At 49.6% G+C, this 9,489-nt stretch overlaps 1 protein-coding gene across 3 annotated transcripts in view; it reads right to left on the reverse strand.

Annotated features, from left to right (window-relative positions):
* TRAF3IP1 (TRAF3 interacting protein 1) overlaps positions 1-7,556 on the reverse strand; it is a 29,062-nt gene extending 21,506 nt beyond the window's left edge. For 2 of the 3 annotated variants that reach the window (XM_042035401.1, XM_042035402.1), the window contains exons 1-6: positions 7,349-7,556; positions 6,286-6,354; positions 4,248-4,409; positions 2,707-2,847; positions 2,098-2,562; positions 1,361-1,438 (exon numbers count right to left, since the gene is read on the reverse strand). In XM_042035401.1, coding sequence (XP_041891335.1) covers positions 1,361-1,438; positions 2,098-2,562; positions 2,707-2,847; positions 4,248-4,409; positions 6,286-6,354; positions 7,349-7,471 — 1,038 coding nt within the window. In that variant the 5' untranslated portion in view covers positions 7,472-7,556. The remainder of the gene's footprint in view (positions 1-1,360; positions 1,439-2,097; positions 2,563-2,706; positions 2,848-4,247; positions 4,410-6,285; positions 6,355-7,348) is intronic. The other variant, XM_042035403.1, reaches the window with a different exon arrangement.
* Positions 7,557-9,489: the final 1,933 nt, after the last annotated feature.

Here is a 9,489-nt window from a genome sequence, read left to right on the forward strand (position 1 = left end):
AAATCAAGGCTGGGAAACTCCTGTGAGGACCAGGAGATGCAATTTCCAATGATTTCCCTGCTGGAATTTCCTCCAAATCAGGGTAAATCCCTACAAATCAAGGCTGAGAAACTCCTGTGAGGACCAGGAGATCAACCCTAGTCCAGGAGATGCCATTTCCAATGATTTCCCTGCTGGAATTTTCTCTAAATCACCTCGTGCAGCTATCTCAGCTCCCAAAATTCCCTGGGCACATTTTCATCTCATCTCTCTCTTCCACAGGTTTAAGATGATGACCCTTGCCACGCTCTGCTCTGAAGTTTGTGTTTTCATCACCTCAAAAACGAGCAGCCTCTGCTGTTACACAAGCAGGCAGAGGCAAGAATGCCATTTGGACTTCAGGTAACAATTCCAAAGCCTTGGAATGCCTCCCAAAAGCACTTAGGACGGGAAATGAAACTTTACTGCCCCGCTGCATTGTCGTGGTGCCCAAGAGCACGACCAGAGTTTGGGATGAGGCTCAGAATTTCCATTAGAGACCCAATTTGCAGGAAGTTTGACTTGGCCATGAATATTTGCTGGAGGCTAAAAAAAAAAAGCCCTCTTTTATAAGCTCTCCCTCCCAGTGCCAGTAACTTAAAGAGTTGGGTTGGATTTGAGCCAAGGAAGAGCTATAAATTTGTCATCTCCCAGGGAAGACAACGATGATGTCAGTGGGCCCAGAGACTCCTGCTAGACTTGGGATCCTGCCTGGTTTTCCCTCAGCCTGTGCTGCTTTAGGTTCATTTACTGAAGTCTCCCTCTTTAAACATTTGGCCATATGGCTCCATAATTCCCCCAAATTGCCTCAGGCCACGGGGAAGCAGCAGATGGAGGCACAGTGGTATCACAAGCAGCAGCTTCTGTGCAGAGCTGCTCTTCCAGCTGCAAAACGTGGACCCTGAAACATCAGTGGACTCATTTTCCTTCCAAAACAGTAACTTCTGCTAAAATCCAAAAATAAATACAAAGCCCTATCAGCTTTCCAGGAAAGATTCTGAGGAGCAGAGAAAACCCACAGCAGTGGGTTGGAAGAGATGAGCTCTAAGGTTCCTCCCAACCCAAACTAGTCTGTGATCCTAAGAAGTGTCCAAAATATCAACAGACAGAAATAAAATCTAGAAAATTAAATAACTGGAGTAGATTTTTTTCTTTTGGTTCAAACTCAGAGAAATTTTTAATAAATAAATAAAAAACCAAACCCCCAGGGAAGCATCTATTTCATGTATTTTCCAGCCCTAAAACTTGCCATCTACCTACCTTTCAACCCCATGTTGTTTTCAAGCAGATTCCCAAGTGAAAATGCAATACTTTGAATAGTCCTACCTTCTCCACCACTCACCTCAGTGTCTGGCTGGGACTTGCTGTCTTTGGTTGGCCTCTGTGGTTTTCTAAGCGTGGATTCTTCAGAATCTGTGGGCTGGAAAGAAATGAAACTGGTTTAGATCCAAGCTCCCTCCTAAGAGAAGCATTTTGGTGCCCATCAATCCTGAATTTCTACCAAGAGAATAGAAAGGTAAATTAGGAAATATTTAGAGGAAGGGAAGATAGAAAAACAACAAAATGAAAGGCAATGGAGAGGTGGCTGTCGAGGTAGTTTAGGACTTTGAATCCTTGAATCCCAGACTGGTTTGGGTTGGAAGGGACCTTAAACACCATCCAGTTCCAACTCTGAAAGGCCCTCCAGCACCTGAAGGGAGCCAACAAGGAAGACAGAGAAGGACTTGGATAAGGGATGGAGGGACAGGACACAGGGAATGGCTTCCCACTGCCAGAGGGCAGGGCTGGATGGGAGATTGGGAAGGAATTGTTCCCTGGGAGGGTGGGCAGGCCCTGGCACAGGGTGCCCAGAGCAGCTGGGGCTGCCCCTGGATCCCTGGCAGTGCCCAAGGCCAGGCTGGACATTGGGGCTTGGAGCAGCCTGGGACAGTGGAAGGTGTCCCTGCCCATGGCAGGGGTTTGGAACAAGGCCCCTTCCTGCTAAATGAGCAGGAATACAAACATGGAAGGCCACTGGAACAAGCACAGTCCCAACCACGGTGTGGGGAAAGTTCTTCCCCAAAATAACCTTTCAATTACCTTTTTCTCTGCTTTCTCCTTTCCATGGTCCCTTAAAAGCTCCCCATCTTTTGTTTCTCTGTCCCTTTGTCTGTCCCGATCTCTTCCCCTCTCTCTGTCTTTCTCTTCTCTGTCCCTGCCCTTATCTTTGTCTCTTCCTTTCAGTCTGTCCTTTTCTCTTCCTCCTTCATGTCTTTTCTCTCTTTCCTGTCCTTTCTCATGCCCGAGATCATCTCCTCGCTCTGTGTCTCCTTTTCCTTTGGTTTTTTCTGCTTCTCTTCCTTGCTTGGTCACTCTGCTCTTGCTTCTTTCCCTCTCTTGTTTTTCTCCTTCCTTTGAGGTGTCTCTTTCATGTTCTTTGTGCCTCTCTTCATTATTCTTCTGTTTATCCCTCTCCTTTTCTCTTTCTCTGCTCTCTTTCGACTCTCCTTTGGGTTTTCTGTCTCTGCTTGGGCTTCTGTCTTTAATTTCAGTGTCTCTCCTGCTCTAAAAAGAAAGCAAACACTAAAAGTTAATTCCAACACACGGCAACTCAATCACATAGGGACTTTACGAACACAAAAATTCTAAAAAAACCCCAAGCAAATAAACCATGGTACTCCTGTACCCCCCAAAAAATGCAAATTCTACCTCTTTATCCCTATGACTTTTTTGTTCTTCTGCTTTGGGCTCTCTGCTTTCTTTATCTCGAGGTTTGGAGGGTGGAGGCTTCCCTTTAGCATCAGCTTTTTCCCCTGCCAAGACCCTTTTTACAGCAGCATCACTGGACAGCTGCAAGGAACAGAAAAACACCACTGAGAGGAGTAAATTATTTCATTAAATAATTAATGTAGTAATTATTATTTTAAGAACGTAACAATTCAGTGTAAGAACACAATAATTCCATGTAAGAGTGCAATAATTCTGTGTAAGAACAGCCCCTGCAGTTGTTTTCAACCAGTTAGCAGATTTCTCCATTATTGTATTTCCATAGTCAAAAAAAGCACAGTGGAAAAATGACTTTCATTCCACAATTAAGAGATTTGACTGATAGGAGATAAAGGTGAGCAACTGGTTGCATAATTAATGTGTCTGTACCCCAAAATTTTAAAGGTTCTGAAGCTTCATTTTGTGCTTCAAACGTAATAGATGTTGTTAAATGACAAACAAATAAAATGAACAACAGTGAACATTGAAAGCCTTAATATTCAGAATGCATTTCTGTGGGGAGCTCTGCTAAACATCATCAACTCTCTGTCTGCTGTTATTGTTATTAAGGAGTGACCAAATGTTTCCAATGTGCACTTAATAACAGCAGAGTGGTAATTAAGGCACAGAATCATTTGGGTTGGACAAGATCTCCCAGGCCATCAACTCCAAGCTGTGCCTGGTCCCCACCTTGTCACCAGCCCAGAGCACCCAGTGCCACCTCCAGGCCTTCCTGGGACACCTCCAGGGATGGGGACTCCACTCCAAGGCCTGAGCACCCTTTCCATGCAGAAATTCCTGCTGCTGTCCACCCGGAGCCTCCCCTGGCCCAGCCTGAGGCCGTTCCCTCTCCTCCTGTCCCTGTTCCCTGGCAGCAGAGCCCGATTTCCCCCCCGGCTGCCCCCTCCTGTCAGGGACTTGTGCAGAGCCACAAGGTCCCCCCGGAGCCTCCTTTGCTCCAGGCTGAGCCCCTTTCCCAGCTCCCTCAGCCGCTCCTGGGGCTCCAGCCCCTCCCCAGCTCCGTTCCCTGCCCTGGCCCCGCTCCAGCCCCTCAGGGTCCCTCTGGCCGGAGGGCCCCGAGCTGGACACGGCCCCGAGGGGCCTCAGCAGGGCCGGGCAGGGGACGGGCCCTGCCCTGGGGCTGTGGCCACACCGTGGCTGGCACAGCCCAGCGGCCATCGGCCTCTCGCCCACCTGGGCTCGTGTTCCGCCCTGTCCCCAGCACTCGCAGGGCCTTTTCCAGCTGCTCTTGCCCCAGCCTGGAGTGTTGCACGGGGTTGTTGTGCCCCAAGGACAGGAGCGGGCCCTTGGCCTTGCTGAGCCCACGGATCCCGGCTGTGCAGATCCCTGCAGCAGATCCACAGCCCAGCAGCTTGGGGCCTGCAGCTTCCCCAGGGTGCCCTCGATCCCCTCACCCACATCATCACAAATAAGCTCTGGAAATAATTCCCTGTGTGCATAAAATCTATATAGTTCTGTCCTACCTTATTTAAGCAACACTTCCCAATCGCCTGAAGGAATTCATTGGTTTTTTCAGGCTCGTGCCCAGCCACAACTCGTGCTGGTTTCACTGACAGTGGCTCTCCTGTCACCATCACCACAGCATCGATGGCCTTCTGAAGGAAGTTGATTTTGGAATCCTTATCCTGGTAAAAAAAAAAAAAACCAAAACAATTAAGAGATATTTTTCTATCTTCACAATTACCAGACTTCTTTCAGTTTTATAAAATAAAACCAAGTGAAATCTTACTGGAGGGTTTCTGGCCCAGAGAATGAAATCCTGCTGTGAAGTAGAACACTCAGTGGGAAAAAACCAGGACTTTTTTAATAAAATGTTATAAAATTCAAGGAGTATTAGCCAGCCCAGCACTATTTACCAGCCTGTTAAAAAGGAAAGCCATGTAAGGAAAATTTTGTGTGGCAATGGAGCTTAACAGAGCTGTTCCAGTGGCATCCCAAAATCCAGGGCCACTCTCCCAAAAACAGCTGGGTTCTGCTGCAAGCTCGTGCACAGACAAGTGGGAAGAGCCTCCAGAGTCAGGGCACTTCCCATCTCTGCCCCTTCCAAATGGATTAAAACAAACAACTGCCACGAAGCTGGGATTTTTACTGAGTAGATTTAAAAGAAAAAAAAGGTTATTTCCCTAATTTCAAGTGAAGATGTGATGGATATAAATACAAATGAATATAAAACTTCTCATGTGTGTATACATATATATATATAAAGCTGATATGAAAACTTTTAAGATCAAGCCTGAGATCTAATTTTCCATTTATATGGGAACAAAGTTTAATTAGACTTAACAAGATGAACTCCTCTGATAAACACCCAGACAGTGATGTCCAAAGCAGCTGGTACAGGAGGTGAATTTCTTTCACAGGAAGTCCCCACAGTTAAGGAATCCTCATGATTTCAATCCTCCTTACTGCTCTCTCCTATTGATTACTCAGATAAAAATTATTCTCCTGATCTTCTACAACTCCAAGAGAAATCACAGATAAGCAAGCAGCTGACTCTTCCTCCTGACCAGTGTTTTGGGAAGAGGAACTCAGGGTTGAGACATTTTCTCCCACACTCCAGGATTCTGATCTTCTCTGCCTGAGCTCTCTGGAAAAGCCCTTGGACTCATAAGCTGTGAAAGGAATTTGTGAGAGAAATTCTCAAGAGAGGCAGCAGCACGTAGATGCAACAAACACCTGCTCAGGAGCTGCTGGGAAATCTGCTTCTTGGGTCAACAAGGACAGTACCAACAAAAAGCAACAATTCAGATAGAAATAACTTCGTTTTAGTTATCCTGACAGTGGTAGGAGCAGTCACAGAAGTAAATACACACATTAATCAGTGACTAAAACATGCAGGAACTGGCTGGAGGGATGAGAAGTCAGACTCCCAGAGCTCACTCTTCAGTTGCTACGTTAAACAAACACCAAGGGATGTGGCAACACACAAACACTGCCTTGTTTGCCAGGAATCAGCAACCAAAGCTCCCAAATCAGGCTGGGAGTTGGAGAACTTGGCATCAGCCCAGCCAAAAATCAAGGGAAAGCAGCAAACAGAGAGTAAAGTCATCCTTGGACTTGAGAAAAAGAGTTTTCAGTAATAATAATAACCTCCTCTTTCAGTAATTAGCCAGTTTTACACTGCAATAAAGCTACTGGGGAATGCACATCCTAACAGGTGAGTCCTGGGATATTAACAAGGATATTTAATGTATATATTTATATACCATATGTATATGTGTGTGTGTGTATTTCTACAAAAACAAATATATAAAGTAATAAATTTAGGGCCATGGATTCTCTTGAGAGACCATAAGACTCTTTAAAACCTATCTGTGCACAAGTTTATAGGTGTTCACCCCACAGAACGCATACCATCACCTACAGGCAGCAACTTTTACAGCCTCTTCACAAAAAGAGCAACAGGTCCTTGATACTGAACACAGGAAAGACCAGAAGAACCTTGTGGCAAAGTTGCAAAGAACACTCAGAGCTCGATAAATAAGGAAGTCTCATGCCCACCTTGACGTTATCTGACTTCAACTCGAAATCTGTGTAAAGTCCTTTCAGAAAACCTGTCACTCTGATCACCTAAAAAACAGAAGGAATGGGATAAATTAAGAACATGTAAAGCCTCTGCTCAATAAATCTCGTGTGGCAGCAGGAAATCTGTTGGCCTTGGTGATGGCACCTTGTTTAGAATTATTTCTACAGCAAGTTCAGAGATCTGAATGTTCTCTGGAATGAGACTCAATCCTTGCTTATAGCTCAGGCCTCCTTCCTGTTTAATTCCATATTTAACCTTGATGCCTACATCTGCTGGGGAGGGGCTGGAGCCCCAGGAGCGGCTGAGGGAGCTGGGAAGGGGCTCAGCCTGGAGCAAAGGAGGCTCAGGGGGGACCTTGTGGCTCTGCACAAGTCCCTGACAGAAGGGGGCAGCCGGGGGGGAAATCGGGCTCTGCTGCCAGGAACAGGGACAGGAGGAGAGGGAACGGCCTCAGGCTGGGCCAGGGGAGGCTCCGGGTGGACAGCAGCAGGAATTTCTGCATGGAAAGGGTGCTCAGGCATTGGAGTGGAGTCCCCATCCCTGGAGGTGTCCCAGGAAGGCCTGGAGGTGGCACTCAGTGCTCTGGGCTGGTGACAAGGTGGGGACCAGGCACAGGTTGGACTCACAAGTTGGAGGGCTTTTCCAGCCTCAGTGATTCTGGGATTCTGCGATGTTTCACCATCCCAGGCTGCTCCAAGCCCCAATGTCCAGCCTGGCCTTGGGCACTTCCAGGGGCAGCCCCAGCTGCTCTGGGCACCCTGTGCCAGGGCCTGCCCACCCTCCCAGGGAACAATTCCTACCCAAAACCCCGCCTAACCCCGCCTCTGCCAGCGTGAACCCCTTTTCCTACCACTACACATGCCTTTCGCACCCCCAAGCCCCCCAAATTCACTCAGCACCCCAAAACCCCCGTGCTTTACCCAGCGCTCCGGGCATCCCCCGCAGCAGCCACCTGCGAGTGCCCCCCAGCCCGGGGAGGTGCCGGGGGAGCGCCGAGGGTCCCGCGGGTGTCCCCCCCTCGCACACCCACGCACCCACCTCGGAGATGAGGTCGTGCAGGTAGCGGAAGGGCGGCTTGTTCAGCAGCGCGTCCGTGAGCGGCGGCTTGCGGATCACCTGCCCCAGGGTCTCCCGCGTCCGCCGCGACACCGCCTCGTTCATGACCGGGCCGGGCGGGGGCTCGAACCGGGATCCCGGCGGGGCCGGGCCGGGCGCGGGCTCGAACCGGGATCGCGGCGGGGCCCGCCCGGCCCCGGCCCGGCGCTCCCGGCGTGCCCCGCGCGGCGCGTGCGCGCGGCCCGTTGCTAAGGGTCACCGCGGCCATAGCAACCGGCCCGCCCCGCTCCGCCGCGAGGGGATTAAAAAAACAAACGCTGGAAACTGCCCCAAAACAGCTCCTCCCGCCGCTCCCAGCGAAGAAAAAGTGCTAGGGAGAAATGCTGTGTCGCGGCGTGGGGAAGCGTGTCGGGAAAAGTTGTTCTTTGTTTTTTTGCTTTATCACGAAACTGTGACTCCGTGGGACCCAACACAAGAAAAACGGGGATCTCTTGGAGCAAATCCAGAGGACAGCAGGGAGATGCTCCAAGGGTGGAGCCAGGCTGGGAGAGCTGGGGGTGCTCACCTGGAGAAGGGAAGGCTCCAGGGACAGCTCAGAGCCCCTGGCAGGGCCTAAAGGGGCTCCAGGAGAGCTGGAGAGGGACTGGGGACAAGGGGTGAGGAGACAGGACACAGGGAATGGCTTTAAGCTGAAAGAGGGCAGGGATGGATGGGGTATTGGGCAGGAATTGTTCCCTGGGAGGGTGGGCAGGCCCTGGCACAGGGTGCCCAGAGCAGCTGGGGCTGCCCCTGGATCCCTGGCAGTGCCCAAGGCCAGGCTGGACATTGGGGCTTGGAGCAGCCTGGGACAGTGGGAGGTGTCCGGGCCCGTGGCAGGGGGTGGCACTGGATCACCCATTCCTTTCCAGCCCACATCCTTCTGTTAAATAAGAATCAGATTTGGGAATAAAAAGAGACATTACAAAGCAAATCTGTCTGGTCTTAGTACAGCAAGGCCATCTTTCCAGCAGAAGGGAAGCAGCCACTTCCATGCCCACTGGGTAATTACACCTGGGCTCCTGCCAGCAGGTGCTCGAGGGAAGTGAGTTTTACCTCTCCCCCAGCCCACTGCTGATGAGGTTCCCAGACAGGCTCTGACTCCAGGATCTGGTGATCCTGGGAAGAAGAGGAGGTGTTGACAGCTTCCACATCCGAGGGCATCGGAAGAAGTCTCAGAGGAAGCACAAAGACTGGGAAGAAGCTGCTCTGGGGAAGAGGGATGTTTATTTTGGATTTGTGTGGTTTATCTGGGTTTTTCCACTGACTCTCTACAAAGTATCTGAGATGCCTGAGGAGGAATCTCAGGGGGGACTTTAAATTTGGCCTCTGCTGTGCTCATGGTTCCTGCAGAGGCACCCCGAGGAAGCACAGCTCCATTTAACTGAAGAACCAGAAGCTAGGAGCACATCAAATCTCCATAAATCCCTGTGGATCTGAAGGGAGGCACAGAAACCTGCTTGGAGTATTTCAGCACCACTACAAGCAGGAATAGACATCAGCTGCCTTTTGCTCCAAGCTTTGCTTCCTCCTCAAGGGTGGGATTCAGAACTTTCCAGCCATTAGTTTGATTTAATTCATCAGAAATAAACTGGGCAGCAGCAAGAGCAATTTGGACTTGATGATCCTCGTGAGTCTCTTCCAACTCTGGCTGCTCTGTGATCCTGTTAAAGCCATGGAATAAACCATTCCTGGAGTTTTAGCGTGGATCTATCCCCTCTGCCCCGCCAAAACTGAAAAGGGAACTTTCATGAGGGCTGGATGTCTACAAAGAGCAGCTTATACCCCAGATTTTGCCCTTGCCAGGGCTTCACCACCCTCACAGGGAAGAATTCCTTCCCACTATCCCATCTAATCCCTAAGGAACCTGCATAAAGCCCGGACACATTGCTTCATAAATCAATGCACCTTCTTTAAACCAAGGTTTAAACACCTGTAGTCCATGACAACGGGGATAATTCCTAAGGGCTGCTGGCTCTCCACTCCCATCTCCTGGCTGCCCACTTTTATAACATTTAGAGGACTGCAAGTTCCTCTGAAGTTTTTTTTCCAAGGTCTGAGCAAGCTGAGATGAACCAGATGACCAA

This window comes from Corvus kubaryi, unplaced genomic scaffold, assembly GCF_017639235.1.
Source record: "Corvus kubaryi isolate FWS band 111438036 unplaced genomic scaffold, C.kubaryi_AGA036_p1.0 37383, whole genome shotgun sequence".
Classification (NCBI taxonomy): Eukaryota; Metazoa; Chordata; class Aves; order Passeriformes; family Corvidae; genus Corvus; species Corvus kubaryi.